The 18,985-nt window shown below is 42.6% G+C and overlaps 3 protein-coding genes across 5 annotated transcripts in view; 1 reads left to right on the top strand and 2 right to left on the bottom strand.

Moving 5' to 3' along the window:
- LOC102094408 (granulocyte-macrophage colony-stimulating factor receptor subunit alpha) overlaps nt 1-8,305 on the top strand; it is a 37,088-nt gene extending 28,783 nt beyond the window's left edge. For both annotated transcript variants that reach the window (XM_005502552.3, XM_065074510.1), the window contains exons 9-12: nt 601-730; nt 1,447-1,540; nt 2,167-2,248; nt 5,006-8,305. In XM_005502552.3, coding sequence (XP_005502609.2) covers nt 601-730; nt 1,447-1,540; nt 2,167-2,248; nt 5,006-5,074 — 375 coding nt within the window. In that variant the 3' untranslated portion in view covers nt 5,075-8,305. The remainder of the gene's footprint in view (nt 1-600; nt 731-1,446; nt 1,541-2,166; nt 2,249-5,005) is intronic.
- Nucleotides 7,737-11,613, bottom strand: SLC25A6 (solute carrier family 25 member 6). Its single transcript, XM_065074688.1, has 4 exons — nt 11,371-11,613; nt 9,717-10,203; nt 8,867-9,007; nt 7,737-8,383 (listed from the first exon to the last, which is right to left on the bottom strand). Exons 1-4 carry the CDS (start codon nt 11,479-11,481, stop codon nt 8,226-8,228), a joined length of 897 nt encoding a protein of 298 aa, XP_064930760.1. The 5' UTR covers nt 11,482-11,613; the 3' UTR covers nt 7,737-8,225.
- Nucleotides 11,614-15,013: 3,400 nt separating this feature from the next.
- Nucleotides 15,014-18,985, bottom strand: part of ASMTL (acetylserotonin O-methyltransferase like) — a 28,596-nt gene continuing 24,624 nt past the window's right edge. The window contains exon 13 of one of the 2 annotated variants that reach the window (XM_065074494.1): nt 15,014-15,271. In XM_065074494.1, coding sequence (XP_064930566.1) covers nt 15,057-15,271 — 215 coding nt within the window. In that variant the 3' untranslated portion in view covers nt 15,014-15,056. Of the gene's footprint in view, nt 17,739-18,985 lie in introns of both variants that reach the window. The other variant, XM_065074485.1, reaches the window with a different exon arrangement.

Raw genomic sequence — 18,985 nt, 5'->3', positions numbered from 1 at the left:
AATGCCGAGACCTTCAAAACCTGTGGAAGTTAATTTGGGTTCCTATACACACTGTCAGTCATCATCTGACACAGAACTGGTCCTTTCAGTCCTGGAAGCTTCTTGGGCTTGGCAGATTCCAGACTTCATATAAAGTATCATGGAGCCAGATGATACATATCTGTTATTGGACTGTCTCAAAAATCTTGAGTCTGTTTAACAAAACCAGACACCGTTCAGGGCATATTTGCATGATTAATCCCCGTAAACGTTGAGAGGTAAATTTACAGGGTGCTTCCAAATTCTCAGCTTTTTGTTCTGTTTTTTTTTTAGGATCAATAAACAGGGACAGGGAAAAAAAGTGAACTTAGAGCATAACAAATTAAAGACCAAACAAACTTCAAAATCCAGCTATAAACTTCAAAAACCAGTAAGATTCGGTGGCAGGATTAACTAATTTATCACGGTTTTAAATTTGTGGGGAAGAACATGTAACTACTACATACTTACAAAATCATATAAAATAGTTTTTTATAGAAACTGTATCAGGAAATTAAACCCAAAATTTTATTATTATTTGCCTATGAGGTGAAATGCACAGTCTGATTGCTTTGATTTTAGGTTAACAACAACACATACGAATTCCAAAATTACAATGAGAAAAAAGAATACATTCTGAAAATCAGAGCACGTGGCAAAAACTGTCTTGTAAACTCAAGTTGGGGAGAATGGAGTGAGCCCATCGAGTTTGGTAGGACTGTGAAATATTATTTTGATACTGTTTTTTTGTTGTGGTTTTTTCTTTTTGTTCATTTGTTTGTTTTTTGGTGGTTTTTTTTTCCCAGTATTTTTTATTCAGTATGTTTGCTTCCTTTTCTCCCTCACATTCAAAGATACAAATAAAAAGTCAATTCTTACCAATGACATGGAAGGAACTGGGTGCAAATTCCTAAAGCAGAGGAGATGCTTAAGTACTATGGCAACAAAGGCTGATACCAGCTTTTGGTTGGTCAGGATTGTGAAGGCAGCAGTTTCTCAGATACCAGGGCTACAGGAACAGTCGGAGACAGACCCAAGTCTTGTCTTCAGTCCAGGGTGTTGAGGCTGCCCTTCAGTTCTTCAAGTTTTTGCCAGGAATATCATCCTCTTCCTTCCACATCTTCTTTTTCGTCATTTCCTCAACACTCTTTTTACAGTTCCACCACTTTTGCTGTATTTTTCATTCTGTTACACTTTTTCTTCATCTCCTTTTCTGGATTTTCTTCTTTAACTCTCTACAATTGAAACGTTCAAAATGGTTTAAAATGTGTCAAGCGTACCTGAAATTTTTCGACAAGGTTCTGTAAGAAGACAAGCTGAAGTCCTTCTGATTATGTAAAAAAATGAGTTAAATTTGCATTCATTATTGACAGGCATAAACCCAGCTTTTTGGCATGCTAAGATATTTCCCTCTCTTGGATGTTCCAGGTCAAGGGAAAGATTACTTCATTTTTGTGACTTTATTTCTGATAGCACTTGGAACGATCTCGGTGACACTGCTCCCATATTGTCTTTTCAAAAGGTAAGTCAACCGTATTGATGTAGAAACTATTGATATAGTATAATTTCTATGAAACACATTCCTCCTGTCTCCTCTCTTCAAACTTAAACAATCTGATTATCAATGTAATGAAATATTATTACCAGTATTGTTGTTTATGGCACCTTGGCATGCAAAATCATGACAACTGAAAAAGGAGGAAAGGATGTTAAAGCTAGTGACTGATTCCACCAGATCCTGCAAAAGATTTTTGTTCTTAAGCATTTAACATCCACATTGCTTTGAAGCCATTGGCTTCATACAGTACCAGACAAGAGTGAACCAGGATAAATTAGCCTGTCACTATTTTGATAAAACTTCTCAGCAGAGGAAGAAAGTTATGTCATGTGATTTACTGAAAGTCATTGTTTAATAAAGTATTTACTGTGACTCTCACCACAAAGTAAATCTTAGTTACCCCAGTGATTAGCGTAATAACAGTTACCCACCAGTCAACACTCAAAATGTTTTCCTTCTCACTTAGCGATAGAGCAGCAGCTATTCAATCTTGAAAGTAAAAAATGTCCTTAAAGTACAACACAAAATGTTCGTGTAAGTTATATTACCAGTATTCTTAATTTCTTCACAATCCTGTTTTCTACCCAAAGGTATTGCAGTTTCAAAAGTTTATTTTCTCCCATTCCACAACCAAGAGATAAATTTAATGCATCAAATGATGAAGACACCCAGGTATGCTTTCTTTTCAATTCAGTTAAATTTGTTAATGTAAACCACAATCGGCTTGACTAGAATAACAGGAATATAAGAATGAGCATTAAATTTGGTCCATTAAAAACTAATTCGTTCCCATGCAAAGTATGCTGTTTTGAAACTAAAAATCCTCTATGCCAGATGCTAGTGATTTTCCAGAGTTATAATTTTTAATGAGACCAGTAACTTCTGCATGTACCAGTTTCTCTAGGTTGCTGTTCATGCGTTGAAAATAACCTAAGTGAGAAAACATTTGCTGTTAGCATTTTCAAATATCCATGGTCATAATACAATGTGAAAATACTTTCTATAAATCTGGCTATACACTTTTAAAAAACAAAACAGAACAAAACAACTGTTTCACTGAATCATGAAGAGCATGACTGGAAAAATCTTCAGAGTTTAACTACCCTTCCCCTGTGCTTCAGCATAGCATTAGTTATGACAACTTTGATGTTTTGTGCAAATTGAGTCTGACCAATATTCTGTAGTATCTCTATGCAGTCTGTTTAATTATCCTTACTTTTAGAAAGCTTTTTAAATAGCCTGTTTTACTGCACTTAAAATCCACTACATCTTATTCTTTTCCTGTTTACAGCATCTTACAAACTTGCACACTGCCAACAGCAACTAACCCTTCCAATCTTTCTTCACGTGTCATGACAATCAGGGTCCAGACCATCCAGGTTTCTCTTCCAATTTGTCTGTTAGAAGAGTGGTTTGCACAACATCTGCATAGTGAGAGAATGCTTTGCATCAGCTGGATAAAACAAGGATGTTCTTAAAGTCAATGAAGCATGCTAGTTGTTCATTGCCAACCATGTTTCAGGGAGCAACACCAACCACCCTTTTCAAAGAGGCTTTCTTCCAAAAGTGACACAGAAATTTTCTTTCCATCCTTTACAAAAAATCCACAAAGCCATTGCTACTCAAACTCTTCAGTTTTGGTAACTATATACCAGAACATTGTCCTAACTTACTCGGCTTTGGTCCTGCCATCTTTGGCTTTAATAGAAGAGAGGTAGTGATGTAACTTGGATGAGTTTCCTCATATACACTAAGTCATAAACACCCAACACCTCACTTCAAATCAGGCTCCTAGAGCAAAGGCTACAGCACAGCAGTCCATAGTCTATCAAGTTATTAAATAGTAACTGGTAGCAAAATAGCAAGCAGTACTTCAAAAATAGCAGACCCTCTGGATCGCTTGTTTTTGCTAAACTGTATATCCTGTATTTACACTCTCAGAAATACTCAAAACCACTCCACACAACCCAGAAGCTTTTGTGGATGTGGTTTTGTAAACGGTGACACGGGCACTTCCACACAGGCAGCACCTTATCAGTAGTTGTCAGCGTTCAAGCGCAGCCCTCAGCTCATGTTACCTCATGTGCACCATGAAGGTAAATTGTAAGTCGTGTCTAAACGGTTTCTAGACGCTTCTTTCCCTATTTTAATCTAGTCTTAAAGCCTAGTCTTATGTTATCTTTTCCCTCCACACTCAGGTATCTTTAACACTGATTGAATGCTGTAATTCTTCAAAGCAGATAATAAAGCATAAACAGGTTATGTATGGAGAGTTCTCCTCCTCCATTGCACACCAGAACTATCTCTTCCTTGAGTTTAGTGCTAATATATTTAGGAGCCATTTTGAAACCTGTAATGTCCCTTGCTAATCACACCTTCTTAAAACTTGTATTTCCTCATTTTGTCCCTACTTACCCAACAATCTTCCACATTTTGTCATTATTTGTCCTGTTTCACGACACTTTTCCTTAGATCACTGAAAAAAACTCATTATTTACAACCCTAATCTTTCCGCACTGAGTTTGTACTTTTATCCTTAACACTCATGTTAAAGAACTGCCAGTTTTCCCATTTGCCATGGGGAAGATCCAACCAACCGATTCACCCAGTGCAGACACCTTGCATTCCTCTAACCCATTTTATTAATATTCCTTCACTTTTTGGCTATTCTCACCCAAATACTTTCCTCACCTTCACTCAGAACAACACTTTGTTTTCCTCTTTTCCTGTACTGCAAGGACTCGCAAGACACACTGTGTGCAAACGCATTGCTTTCCTCAGTGAAAGGCCAAGTAGCATAAAGCACCATGATTCCGAAGCCCTGCAGCACTTGCCAGTTCCAGATTTCCTAGACAAAATTCCTCACCAAGTCATCCTGGTTTGATGCTTTGTAACACATCCTTAACATGACGGCCAGCTTGCTTTTCCCTTCTTCGTCCCAGCAACATTGCCTGCCCTCCCCCCCACTATCCCTCTATTTTTTAAAAAATCAGATTTATCTGTCCTCAATATTTTAAGCCCCACGCCCTGTTCCAGTGCTATGATCTTACCCAGCAACTTCCACTCTTGTAGCACTCCTGAAAATGTAAAATAGCAAACAAAACATTTTCTCTCTTAGTGACTACACACGGAAAACTACTCACCGAGTAAATTTCTTCTCTTGTCTCAGCTAAGGTTGTCCAGCATTTAAATCAACTTTTATTTTTTTCCTTCAGCTGACAATAGGTAGCACTGATAATACACATTAGAAGTCTAACAATCCTTAGCTGTCCTCAAAACTGTTTTCTCCTGCTTTGCAAACATTTCCTATGTATTAAAATACCAAGAGGAGGTGCATCTAGTACTGGTGTACCTAATGTTTAGAAATGTTCTCTGATCAACAGTGACTCTGTGGCTTACTGCATGTTACAGAATTTTCTTTCTCTTTAGACAGAATATGTACATCAACCCAAAAAAAGTTGTACTGAGGAAATAACTATGGTTGAAGAGATGACTTAGCTTTTGAAACATAAAGATCACTTGGATTCCGCAGCATGAAAGAAAATCACGGGTCCTCCTAACAAAGAACTATTTCACAGCACAGACTAGAAATGAGTATCATTACCTACAAAACTATTTGTCCCACCTAAAACGGGATGGGGGAAAAAAAGGAGAAAAATTCCTAAAATTTACTCTTTTCCCTTTGTTCAAAACCACAATGCCTGACAGCTGAGCTTTTCTGCAAACACCTACTGTGAAGACTTCCTTAAACCTTGTGGAGATTTTCTTCACAGTGCAAGATAAGGCCTCTCACCCACAACGCAGAAGAAACTTCTGATTTCCAGTCTTCATTGCTATGATGCTTCTTTCCTCCAAATACGATTTCCTGTAGAATGCTAGGACTGCTTAAGAATGCCAAAGTAGTTAATTTTACCAGCTTATATTTATATAACCAGAGTATTTTTGGAAGCAGAAACTTAGCTATTGAAAATGTTTAAAAATGCCCTTCAACATCACAATCAGCAATACCAAACTGTCGCAGTATATCCAATAAATTTTATGCAAAACAGAAAAGTAGGAAAAAAACCTGCACTTGTCAAAAATAAATATTAATACTGGGCTGCCAGTCAGCCATTTCATAGGCTCAGTACTCCCAATGCAAACGTGAATCTCTGCAATATTAATATAGAATCAACTTACATGGATAATATTTGAGTCTTCAAAAATTCAGTGTAACACTTGTGAGAACTGAAATAAAACCTGTAACATGACCTAACTGGATTTTAAATGTAAATACTTCCCGACACCAATGCATTTTATTATTCAAAGGGTGCAAGCCTTATTTCCAATGCCTTTTAAAAATACAGGCTTTAGATGCCACTATTTTCTTTTACAAATTCCAGATGCTTTCCTAACATTTTTTTTTTTTCAAAATAAATACGTCAATGTTTCAATAAGGCAGAAAACAAATGCTTTCTTTAAAAGTCTCATTTATTGTTTGCCTCTTATGTTCCCACACTGCGTAATCACACATTGAAGATTGCTGCTGCATGACCAAGGGAAGCCATATACTAAAAAAAATGAACACCAAGTAGTACATGCTGAACGCACAGCATAGCTAAATTGCAGTCCCACTTAAAAACCCAAATAACCACAATTGCATTGATTTCTTTTCCTACTTCTTCTGGTTGAAATCTAGTTCTGGAGGTAAAGAGGGAAGGTGGGGTGAAAGACCTCCTCATCCTTTCAAGGGCTGCTCAAGTAATTGTCATGTTTGGTTCTTCCTCACAAACCCAGGGCCACCATACACTAGGGGAGTATCCTATCATTACCTCCACCTTCCAAGCCACTGATAGAGAAAGTTGCTCCTAAGTATTCTATTTATATAGACAAAAACTCTTCCCCTGCCCCCAAAGATCAGTATAATTCCAACTGAAACAGCAAGTTGATTGGCAAGGTCAACATCAAGGGACCTGCCTGCACCACAAGGAGGCCACCGTGACCAAACTGGATAAAACACTTGCAGTAGGTACAACGCAGCTGTGTTATGTACTTACATTCACATACAGATGCTGAAAGCAGTGCTTGTGCAACAGTGAAAGGAAAAAGGTAAATTATATGTTGGAGAGGAAGGTAATAATCAGCCAAAGCCATGTAGTTAATTTAAATACTTCATCTTGAACAGCAACCTCAGAAGGCACACAAAAGAACTTAAGACAGCTCAGTCAGCCTTCATTGACTCATTATACAATGACACACTGTTTCATTCTCATGATTTAGAGAGAGTTCTTACAAACATGACTAGAAGATGAACACCTTGTTTTCATTTACTGGTCCCCCTACCATGTCTTTGCAGATTATGAAGTACAAAAGCAAGATTATATACATATGGAGAACGGCACATAGGTATTATTTTTAAATAGCAGTAAGAGAAACTACTCAATCCGATTTCGGTCTTCTGACAATCCTCAGAACTAGACATTAATCCGTTAATATTGAAGGCTGACCTATCTTGATCTATATTTTACAGCTACACAGAAGCACACATATTCCCTCTCACACAGCCCATCAACTTCACCTCTTAGAATGAACTTCATTTCAGATTCAGTTCACCTTCCCCAGAGGTACTGATCACTGCTATACATCAGGCCAAACTGTATCTTGAACGGCACAATCAGCATTTCCAAATAGCAGCAATAACACAATACATGGGTTACTCAGAAGACGAAGGCATTTACTAGGTTCCTGGATTTTTGCATGAATGCCATGTTGCTTTCCACGTTGTTTTAAATTTAAATTTAAGCTGTTTTACCAAGGGCAAGAGCATTACTTTTTGACTGTCCTTGGGACTTTGGGTTCTCCTAGCACTACAACAGAAAACCCTCCCTTTAAAATATGAAAAGTTGCAAATCAGTTTCTAAGAATCATGCAAAAAGCCACTTGCAGCAGCTCATCATACACTATCAGGCACAAAGAATGGGCGTGGTTTTTATTAGTATAACCCATGCTTCTCCCCCCACCCCACCCCCTGAAGTTCTCACATTCAATTATTTCTTTTTTTAAATCAAGCTTATTCTGTTACAGAGTGCAGTGTAAGTGTATCATAGGAACCATCATCTGAAACAAGTTTTCAAACAAAAGAGGCTTTCCCAAAGCTTTTATGTAATAATTTCAACACAGATAGAGTAAGTATGTTTATTGTTCTACACCAGAATGCCCCAATTTAAGAACAAAATTGCTAGATGTTCAGCTGTGCAAAATGGTACATAGTGCTTCAGTACAAGTGGAAAAAAACCATGATTTGTTAGCAAGTATTTTCAAATACAATTTTATGGTCCTAGAAGATAGGACTTGAAACTGGAGACTGATCCACAGGCAAACAATTTTTTTTTCTGCCTAAATTGGACCCAGAACCAATGCCACTGATTCCTTGTTGCTGGAAAAAAAAAATATATATATAAAGTCGCCACACTGAACTGCCAGATTCAGTGTCTTCATGCATGTTACTGAGAAATGGATCAGTCCTCTGTATCAGTTTCTAGCCCCATCTACAAATATCATCTGGCTCCGATAAATAAGACTCACAGGAATTTCTTGAAGGTCAATGGTCCATAATGGTAGTTATTCTACATGATCTGCTCAACTTGATTTCCAATTCTAGTTAGGCTGTTTAAATGACTTTCTTGAATTCATCGTACAGCACAAGCACAAAAGCACCCCCCATGCCTCTGAGAACATTGGACCATGCACCCTTGAAGAAGGCCTTTCCTCCCTCATCCCTTGCAATCTTCCGCCAGCAGTCAATTGTTCCAGAGTACATGATATCAGCTGTAGAAAAAAAAAAAAAAAAAGTCATTTTTAACTCCTATAATTGTATCAAAACAGCTACTTTGTATCCCTAGCTACTTTGTGATGTCTCAAAATACAGTTTTAAGACAGTAACACAATACCTAGTTCAGGCAAAAGAAAAGCTTCCTGTCTGCTTGCCTAGTTATTAAAAGCCAAATTACAAAATAAAAATGTTAAGTGCTCTTTTCAGCAATTATACTATCCCCTAGTCAACTTCATTTAATTTGTCACTGCAAACAGACATTTCATTTCCCCATTTCATATTCTATAAAGAAAAGTCCTCAGAGTAATTCCTGACAAACACCATGAGTTATGAGTGCTACTGCATTTACTCATGTTGTTTAAACATAACTTAAATCATTTATGGAACAGGGAACTGCAAGTGCTCAGAGATGACTGTTTGGAAAAAAGAACCCTGTCTTGTTGATGCTGCTTAAAGAACTGCACGAATAAACAGCCCACCTCCTTTGCGTCCTGACTGCATCATCATCCTACGCCGCACTGTATCAAAAGGATAGGAGACCACACCAGCCACAGCAGTCACTGTCTGGGCAATCATCCAACTGATAACGATATGAGTATTTCTGGGATCAGGGAGCATGCCTGCAATCAGAAAAAAAAATAATTAGGTTTTTTATCTTGCACATGCTCCTCCAGTTCACTCACCACATGACAGCTACTTTACTAGAACTATTATGAAACATTGTAAGGCCATCTCTGAAGCTGCACCAAAACAGCTGATAAACTTTAAACATGCTGATACAATATAAAAATATTAAGGAAATGCAGAGGATTTTCTTCTCAGTAACCAAAACAGGTAACATTTGAACACAAGGATTCTTTTCTAAATTGCATGACAAGAGTTTTCACTATTCCCTGCTCTTTCTAGAAATAAATGCCACCAAATCAAGTCATTGTCCTTGTGAATTACATTAAACTATAAGCTAATATCAATGACCTTTATGCCCAAATGTCAAGACTAACAAACAAGTGCCTTGTAAAAGCACCACTCAATCCCACTCTGTTAAACACACCTTAACTGCTTTAACAGAACTACAGTAAAGTACTGAACAAAAAAAGGCTTGTAATTGTGTATGGTTACCAACATGCTTTGATGGCATTTGGAAGAACTCATGCCCAAGTGTGGCCTTCAACACTGCAGCACCACTGATGTTGGCACTAATACTTCCCCTCCCTTTCTACCTCCACTCTCACAGTTACTACTGACAGACAGTTTAACACCCAGAAACAGACATGAAAAGACAATACAACTCTTGACAATAGGTTTGTCAGATCCCCTCTGAACTTTTACCTTTTGCTGTATCATAGATCCCAAAGTAGGCAGCTCTATAGATGATGATGCCTTGGACAGAGACATTGAACCCTTGATACAAGCCACGCAGACCATCAGACTTGGTAATTTTGACTAGACAGTCCCCTAGACCAGAGAATTCTCTGTCTGCACCAGCTTTTCCAACATCAGCAGCCAAACGGGTTCTTGCAAAATCCAAGGGGTAGACAAAGCAGAGGGAAGTGGCTCCAGCAGCACCACCAGAAGCCAGGTTACCAGCAAAATACCTCCAGAATTGAGTGTGCTTGTCTACACCTCCCAAGAACACCTGCTTATACTTATCCTTGAAGGCAAAGTTGAGAGCTTGAGTTGGGAAGTATCTGATGACATTTGCCAAATTTCCTCGCCAGAAAGACAGCACTCCTTGTTCCTTTGGAATACGCACTACGCAATCGATGATACCCTTGTACTGCTTATCGGCGGCAATTTGTTTACTTGCATGTTGTACCTGCAAATAAAAACATGCAGTTTGATCATATGCCCCTGCAGGCCTGACGTACAGCTGGGGTTAAGCCTGCTTATACCATGAAACCAAGAGCTGTTAAGCCTGAATGCCTGATGGCAGCTACTCATGGAGATTAAGCTTCCGTTAACCATGATAGCAAACTCCCAAGCAAAAGCTACTGGGTCAGTCTGAGTCTTAAAAAACTAAGGAGAACTGTCATTTACTCATATTTTGAAGACCAAAGAACTTGAGGATGAACTTGAGTTAATTCTCAAGAATTATAAGCCTGGGTTACAAGGCTGGGTTTTACACACACACGTGAAACCAGAGGACGTTCATGAGGGAACAGTCAAAGATATGGGAGATCTCACACAACGCTAAAAAGCGGAAAAAGGCGCTGCTTCCCAGCTTCTCCAGAACTGGATAAGGGCCAGCTGCGAGGAGCAAGGGCAGCCACACGACAAGTACGTGAAGGCCTGAGCGACCTGGAGGTGACAGCCCTGACAGGGGCAGCCTACGGTCGGGGAGGGGGCACCTGAGAACGGCCTGACGCCGAGAGGGCTCCCGGCCAGAGAGGTGGGAGGCGGCGGCGGAGCAGCGGCCGCCGCTCCCGGCGAGGCCGAGGCCGCCGCGAAGGTCACGGGAGTCACCTTGGGGCGCCGGGCGGCCCCACCCCGCCCGCAGGGGTCACACGGGGCCCCGCGCGCCGAACCGGCCCGGCCCCGCCCCGCCGCGGGGCCAATGCGGTGCCCGGCCGCGCCGTCACGTGAAGGTCACCAAGATGGCGGCGCGCTGCCGCCCTCCCCCCTTCGCCCTCTGCGCGCCCGGCGCCAGCAGCGGGACGGCAGGAAGTGACACCGGCAGCCGCCCCCTCGCCCCTCCCTCCGGCCCCCCCTCCCCCGGCCCGCCCCTGCCGCAGCGCCGCGCCCCGCATAGCGGAACCGGCTTCTCCGCCGCGAGCGCCCACCGCCCACGTGACACCCCCCTCGCCCCCTCCCCCCCAGCAGCAGCAACGGCCGCCGCCTCGCGCGGCTTCCATTCCGCGTGGGCGGCGCGCGCCCGCCCGCCCTCCTCCCTGCCCTCCCCACCTCCCGCCCGGCCTCGGCGGGCGCCCGCGGCCGAACGTGACGGGCTGACCCCGCTCCCGCCGGGCTCGGCCGCGCCGCTGACCTGCAGCAAGAGTTTGACTCGCTCGATGGGAGCCACCGCCGTCTTGCTGATGGCGGCGGCGACGCCGCCCGCCAGAAAGTCCTTGAGGAAGGAGATGGCCTGGTCCGCCATGTTCGCGCTCACCGGAGCCGCCGGGAAAGAGACGCTGCTGCCGCTCAGGCTGAAAGGGCGGGATCGTCTCCGCGCATGAGCTAAATGCCGGGCCCTGCTGGCCCCGCCCCCCAGCCCCCCATTGGCCGCACCGCCCCAGAGGCGGGGCCTCACCTCCCCGGGTGGGAGGAGCCGCGCCGGTTCAAAGCGGCGGTTACGGGGGGTGGTGGGGTGCGCCGCTCCCTCCCTCCGCCCTTGCGGCGCCAGTGGCGCAGCGCCGCGTCGCCCAGGGCGCCTCGGGCCGGCCGGGCGGCCGCCGCCACCTGTGAAGGGCGAGAGGCCTCGCCGGCGCCCGCCCAGCCCGGCGTCGCCCAGGCCGCAGGGCAGTGTGTAGGTCACCGCTCCTCACACAGATTTTTTTTCACAACGGCCGCTGTCTGGAGCGTTTCGGTGGAGCTCACAGGAACCAGCGCAGCCTTAGCGGGGCACATCTCGCCGAGACGCCTCACACGACCGGCCGGGAAGCGGAGTGCGAGGCGGCAGAGCACCGGGTTTGGGGTGCGGGTCTGCGAGCCCGGCCGGTCGGTGGGCGGGACAACCGGGCGAACAGGGAAGATGCTTTGGTGACGGCTGCTGGAAGCCAGCGCAGGACGGGGACGCTGCTCCGACGCCACATGAGCAGCCGCTGGGAGGAGGGGCGCGGATTTGGGGCACTGTCAGGGTACCAGCGGGTTTTGCTCGGTGCTCACCATCCTCAAGATAATGCCGATCGAAAGCATTCCCGTGTTTCCAGGTTCTGTTCCCTCCTGCTCACCATTGAGGTGCCAAGCATCACATCACCAGGCTTCTCTGCCTGTCACTGAACCGATCCAGAAAAATGAAATTCCAGAGAATGTACCCATGGTTTCCTAAAGGGACGATCCCAGAATCATAGAATGGTTTGGGTTGGAAGGGACCTTCCAAGGCCATCCAGTCCAATCCCCTGCACTGAGCAGGGACATCTTCAACTAGATCAGGTTGCTCAGAGCCCCGTCCAGCCTGGCCTGGAATGTCTCCAGGGATGGGGCATCTACCACCTCTCTGGGCAACCTGGGCCAGTGTTTCACCACCCTCAGTGTAAACAATTTCTACCTCATGTCTTGCCTGAATCTCCCCTCCCTTCATTTAAAACCATTGCCCCTTGTCCTGTCACAACAGGCCTTGCTAAAAAGTGTGTCCCCATCTTTTTTATAGGCCCTTTTTAAGTACTGAAAGGCCACAATAAGGTTTCTTCAGAGCCTTCTGCAAGCTGAACAAGCCCAACTCTCTCAGCCTGTCCTCACAGCAGAGCTGTTCCAGCCCTCTGATCATTTTTCTGTTGCTCCTCTGGCCCCTCTCCAACAGGTCCATGTCTTTCCTGTACTGAGGGCTCCAGAGCTGGACACAGGACTCCAGGTGGGGTCTCAGCAGAGCACAGCAGAGGGGCAGAATCACCTCCCTCAATCTGCTGGCCATGCTCCTTTTGATGCAGCCCAAGATATGATTTGCCTTCTGGGCTGCAAGTGCACATTGCCAGCTCATGTCCAGTCTTTCATCCCCAGTACCCCTCAGTCCTCCTCTGCAGGGCTGCTCTCAATCCCTTCATCCCCCTGCCCACATTGATACTGGGGTTTGCTCCCATCCAGGTGCAGGACCTGGTACCTGGCCTTGTTGAACCTCATGAGGTTTGCATGGGCCCTCTTCTTGAGCTTGTCCAGGTCCCTCTGGATGGCATCCCCTCCCTCAGGGGTGTCAACTGCACCACTCAGCTTGGTGTCAGCGATGGGCAAGTGTGCTCCTGGCTTGTTTGGGTGCTCAGTTATATGCTGTGAAAAGCTTTTCTGCAGGTTGCCTGAGTAGGCAATCATGGCAGGGCCCCCTACATACTCAGGCCTGGTCTCCATCAGTAATTTCTGCTAATTTTGTTGTACGCTGAGAGTGAAATTTTACAACTAATGGCCAAAATTCTGTTGGAAATTATACCTATTATTTCTAAAACTAAGTCTTGAAATAGTTCTAGCTGGAGGGCATTAGTTCACACACACCTTTTATTATTGCTTTCACTTTTAATGGATGATTCCTGCAAAAGTAAATAAAGCCAAACATTATTTTTTTTAAATAGATGACTGGTGAACCACGAAGTTGCAATAGCTGAGGTGTCTGAAACCACTGCTTACACATCTATGTACTTTGCAGGATTTCAAAATGAGAGCGTGTCTCCCAGAGGGCGTGTTGTGAGAACAGGATGTGCCAGGTGCAGCCTTTGTTTTTACTGTAGTAGGATATACCATATATTTTGTCACTACACCTTTTTTTTTTTTTTGCACATCAAAAGATACAAAGTAAATTGTGTGCTATTTTGTATGGTAAATCATAATACAGATACAGTGAAGTGACTCCTATGCCCACACAGGTTCAGGCACACAGTGTTACAGGCCTGCATTTTGGATGTAATTAATGAAAGGCTGTGGGTGCATATTCTCAGGCAGGCACACACAGCTTAGTGTGGTGTTTTTCTTTTCAATAAAAAGCTCATAACTGCATGCTAATATTCTCCTAGCACAACAAAATATGCGTGAGGCTGGGATTTTTTTCCCCATAACTTTTTCTACTGAGTAAAAACGAACATACTCTGGGACTCTTGAAATGTCAACTTGAAAAATTAAGGCAAAACATACATAACTTTTGTTATAGGAGACTATTCAGTCAATACTTGTCCTGTCCCATTCACCCTGGGAGCTCAGATTTGACTGAGGAAATGGTTCTCCCTTTAGCACTGTGCTTTTCCTTCTGTTTCTGCACTTTTTTCCTTTTCTGTTCTTTATCTAATCTTATATTCTGCTATCCACTTTCCTAAGAGCTCACAAATTAAGTGGGCTGAAAAGAAGGATGTTCTTGAACCAAATGTGGTGCCCCCACATTTAATCTCCAATTATAATCACAAATGAAACTTCTGTTTTTATACAACTGCCTTTTTCCAGAAACCCCACATAGAGCAGAGCAGTCTCTCTTGACTCTCCTGAGAACCTGCTGCTCCAGTTCTCCTGTTTCCAATCTTGACTATGCCATTGCAGTAGCAGTTTCCAGGCGTCATTAGAGAATATTTCCTTATTTACAGTAGAGAGCGTAACATAAAATGTTATTAAAATAGATGGTGATGGAGTATTGAAATTATATTTGCAGTAATTTCCTGAAACAGGGGCAAAGCAATGTGTGCTGGTCTAAACCCCAGACTATTCAAATTGCACCAAGTATGGAGAAACTGTGATTTCTCAGCAATGCGAACACTGGTGGAGGGCTGTGTACACCATCTGCAGCTGGAGACTTGTTTCGGAGGACAGTACAGGTGTTGGGCAGCCACAGTATCACTGCTGTCAAATGATGCTGGAATGTTCTGGCATCATTTTATTCAAGTTCAAAATAAACACAATCAATCTCTTCCCCTTATTAAAAGTAACTTCAGAAAGCTGACAGAGCATTTCTTCTTTACGATACTGATAGGAAACTGAGAATGTATTTGCATAGTTACAAAACATGACCATAGATATCCAGATTTTATTTAAAAAATCCATTTTTTTCTAGGTCTTAATGCAGAGAATGACATCTAACAAATTTCCTGTCAATCTGATTTTGACATTTGTGAATCCATGTTGTTCCAGTAAGCCTCGATATTCAGAGCCACTTCTCTCCTTTCCCTCTGTCTGCACAAGCATGTTCAAAGACTGCAGCAGAGCTGTGCTCCTGTTCTTCTTCTCATCATCCAATACCATTTCAGCCAGCAAAACCCCACAGCCTAATTTAAAAACAAACACATGCAACAACACTAATCTATTATCAGGGCAAGAGAATTTCTGTTACCATATATAAATGTGCAAAGTAAAAGACACAGGTGATTTCATTTATCATGTATGGATTTGCTCTCCTATTAAATGACTAATCCACTATTAAATGTATAACCCACTCCTCTCACAAACCCAGGAAATTCCCTTCCCCACTAGAGAGGGATCAAACACTCACAAGTCAAGTCACGTCTCTGCATTTAGGGGAAGAAGGGCTGACTTTGGTAGAATTGGCTTGAGGGTTATAGAAAACAGTTAAGACAGGAATAAAAGTTGCATCTCTTTGGGATACATTGCTGCTTCACATTCATGTTGAAATTGTGCCAAGCAGACAAAAGAGTGGATAGTGAACATTACAGAAAGAGTGCAAAAGTCAACATTGTACATTATTTCTGTAGGAATTGAGGTCTTTGTGGTGGGACTGACCTAGGGATACAAGCAGAACTTAAATGATCCTGTTTACATACAGCCTCTTCCTTCATCTTCAGACCCATGAGGGGAAACGGGAAGCCAAGGGAGGGCTACTGACAAAACAAGCACTGTTTTACTCATTGTCTTTTGGCCTTGCATCTTATGTGGTGGTTTGTCTTGACCCAGGGCAGGGAGGAGGCCACCAGCCTCCAAGGACAGAGATTCTACAACCACTCTGGGCAACCTGCTCCAATGTTTAATTATCCTGTGAGTGCAAAGCTGCAGTGCATTACCACAGACACCATGCCCACAGGACTAATGCTTAGTGTGCATACAGTGTTGTGCTTTAATCACAGAGTACGCTGAGGTTGTGTGGTAGCTGAGTACATTCTATTCAAATTTTACAGTCTCACACATAGTACTTAGAGGCATAGTTTTAAAGTCCATGACAGTTACAGGTGTGCCAACTGTTATCTCCCTAAATGTCTATACAAATGAGATCAATCAAATTTCCATTCATAAAAACCTTCTGCTAAGAATTAAAGTCCCCAGTGTGTTTAAAATCTGACATTTCCCTGATTTTGTGCAGCTGCAATGCTGTGTAGTAAGCATGTTTCTCATGATGAATTGTATCACGGTGGCACTTCCGCTTTACTCCCTGCTCAAAGAGCAAAGTAACTTCTGATTAAGTAAAATAAGACACAATCTACCAGGCAGATGCAACTCTCTACCTTGCCCATCAACTCCCTTTAATTTCCTGAGGTGGGTGATTCAGCATAGGCACGGCTTCTTTTACATTGTTTTATTGGGATTATTGCTGCAGAAGCATGACAGGCAAGAAACTCACAACTGATAGAGAAGAAAGTGAGTTTGAAAGTGTAAGTTTAATCTCCAGGAAGGCTTGCACTATAAAATACACTTTAAAGACAAAAAATAAATATCAATGAAGTATCAGGAAAAAATAAACATTAGAAAATGTGACATCAGTGACAAATTACTTGAAGATATGGGATATATATATATGTATACACACACACACATATATATATATATATATACATATATACATACACACATGCATGACAGAAAGCATCTATGGCCATTTAACCACATTCAGAAAAACTTGAAACTGATAGGAACAGCTCTCAACTGCAGGCTGTGTGGGAACATTCTGTGGCTGGAAGGCAGAGGCTGCTGAAGTTTCTCTGACATTATAGCTGCTGTAGGAAGATGGTGGAGGTTTGTCCTATTTTCACTTTTGCCTGTGAAAAATGTACTTTAAAAAGGGTATCCTTGAATCCTTGAGATGTTTTTTATTAAAGCCCCATAAAAACATGAAAAAAGAGGGCTAGCATCCTCAAATTCAGACAGATGGTAGTTTTTTTTTTCTTCTTCATTTCTGGTAAAAATGAGAAGTAACCACTGAATACACTGTAGAGAGATAATTCTCTTTAATTTTAAAGTTCAAGAAAACAAAGGTATTAATGTGGCTCATAAAAGCCTGTAGTTTTAACTTGCCATCCTATACATCTACGTCAAGTCTGAGCTTAATATGGTCTGTAAGCTAGCCAAAATAACTGGACGTGTAGGTATTTAATACATAGGAGTTTTAGCCTGCCCCACTTTTTAAATGCATAGAACTCACTCCTGCTGAAGCTGCAGTCCAACTATTATTCAAGGCCTTCTGATAAAGGGTCAAAATGATCCTAAAGTGACAATATGTGGTGGTTGATGATAGGTAAATTGCACAAGTGTTGTAAAAATTCAGCATCCCAGTTTGCTTCTGGGCACACTATGATGACAGATTCTTCTTGAAGCACAAAAGAGCATCTAGTAAGTTTCCTGTGATCTTAACTTCTACATTTGTGAATCCATATTTCTCCAGTAGCTGCTTATATTCTGAGCCACTTCTCTGCTTGCCTTCAGTCATACTGAGGGACTGTAGTACAGCTCTAGGAGGGTGTGTCTTCTGTTCATCGAGCACAATTTCAGCCAATAGCAAGGCACTTCCTGCATTTCCAAAACAACCAAAAGTGGTTCAATAAAGTATTTCTAGCTTCAAGTTTCTAATGTTTTGTTCAGTTATAGTGGTCCCTCAGATTAGTGTTTTAATGGACTTTCCTATAAGCATCTGCCATAGCTCACAGTTTTCTTTCATAATTTATAAACAGGATAATGCTTTATGGCCTAGATCTAATTTTGAGTGGTCTCCTATGACAAAAAAAAAAAAAAAAAAAAAACAAACTTCATAACTACAGTTAATCCTGTTGGATTAAGAAAACAGTTGATCTTAGCAGTCAGGCTTTTCTGCTTTTAGTCTGTTCCTTCGATCTTTAATACTGTCCAAATATGAGTCAGCAGCATGCCCCAGCAGCCAAATGGGACAGCCATGTCCTGGGGCACATCAAGCACAGCATTGCTACCTGGTTGAGGGAGGCAACTGTCCCACACTACTCTGCACTGACACAGCCCCATCTGGAGCACTGTGTGCAGTTTTGGGTTCCTTGACATAAGGAAGACATCAAATTATTACAGTGTGTCAAGAGGAGAGCAACCAAGAAGGTGAAAGGTCTGGAGGGCAAGACTTACGAGGAACACCTGCAGCCACTTGGTTTGTTTAGCCTGGAGAAGGCTGAGGGGTGACCTCATTGCCATCTACAACTTCCTTGAGGGGGTCAGCAGCGCTGGTCTCCTCTCTCTGGTGACCAGTGACAGGAGACAAGGAAATGGCATGAAGCTGCATCAGGGCAGGTTCAGACTGGATATTACAAAAAGGTTCTTCACTGAGAGGGCAGTCGGTCACTGCAATAAGGTCCCCAGGGAAGTGGTCACAGCACCAAGCCTGTCAGAGTTCAGGGAGTGTCTGAGCAACACTCTTAGTCCTACATTTTAGTTTTAGGTAGTCCTGTGAGGAGCAGGGAATTGGACTTGATGATCCTTATGGGTCTCTGTCAACTTAAGAGATTCTATGATTCAAATGTAGGAGAAAACAGAAGAGGCAACCTATATCTCACAAAATCTGTGCATAAAGTAGTGCTGAACTCCAGTTTACCATATTCTGGGCACTATTGAGATAGCAAAACAATAGCAAAATAAACTGCTGCTTCTTGATTAATTAAAGGAACTTTAATTTGACTACTTGAATATATACAAATAAGCACATACACAGTTATTTTATGAGATAAGTCTTAGTAAGAAAGACTGGGCATGGCACAGATAGGAGAGAGAACATGATTGTATGTAAAGTCTGCAACTAT

This window comes from Columba livia, chromosome 1 (assembly GCF_036013475.1).
Source record: "Columba livia isolate bColLiv1 breed racing homer chromosome 1, bColLiv1.pat.W.v2, whole genome shotgun sequence".
NCBI lineage: Eukaryota > Metazoa > Chordata > Aves > Columbiformes > Columbidae > Columba > Columba livia.
The sequence above is the reverse complement of the archived record's forward strand: the minus strand, read 5'-3'. Positions and strand labels throughout refer to the sequence as shown.

Bases quoted from the DNA above. Each gene is read 5' to 3' on its own strand.
- SLC25A6 (XM_065074688.1), bottom strand. From the start codon at position 11,481: ATGGCGGACCAGGCCATCTCCTTCCTCAAGGACTTTCTGGCGGGCGGC. The intron at 10,204-11,370 runs GTCAGCGGCGCG...TTTTATTTGCAG, and splicing joins GAGTCAAACTCTTGCTGCAG to GTACAACATGCAAGTAAACA. The intron at 8,384-8,866 runs GTGGGCTGTTTA...TTTTTTCTACAG, and splicing joins GCAGTCAGGACGCAAAGGAG to CTGATATCATGTACTCTGGA.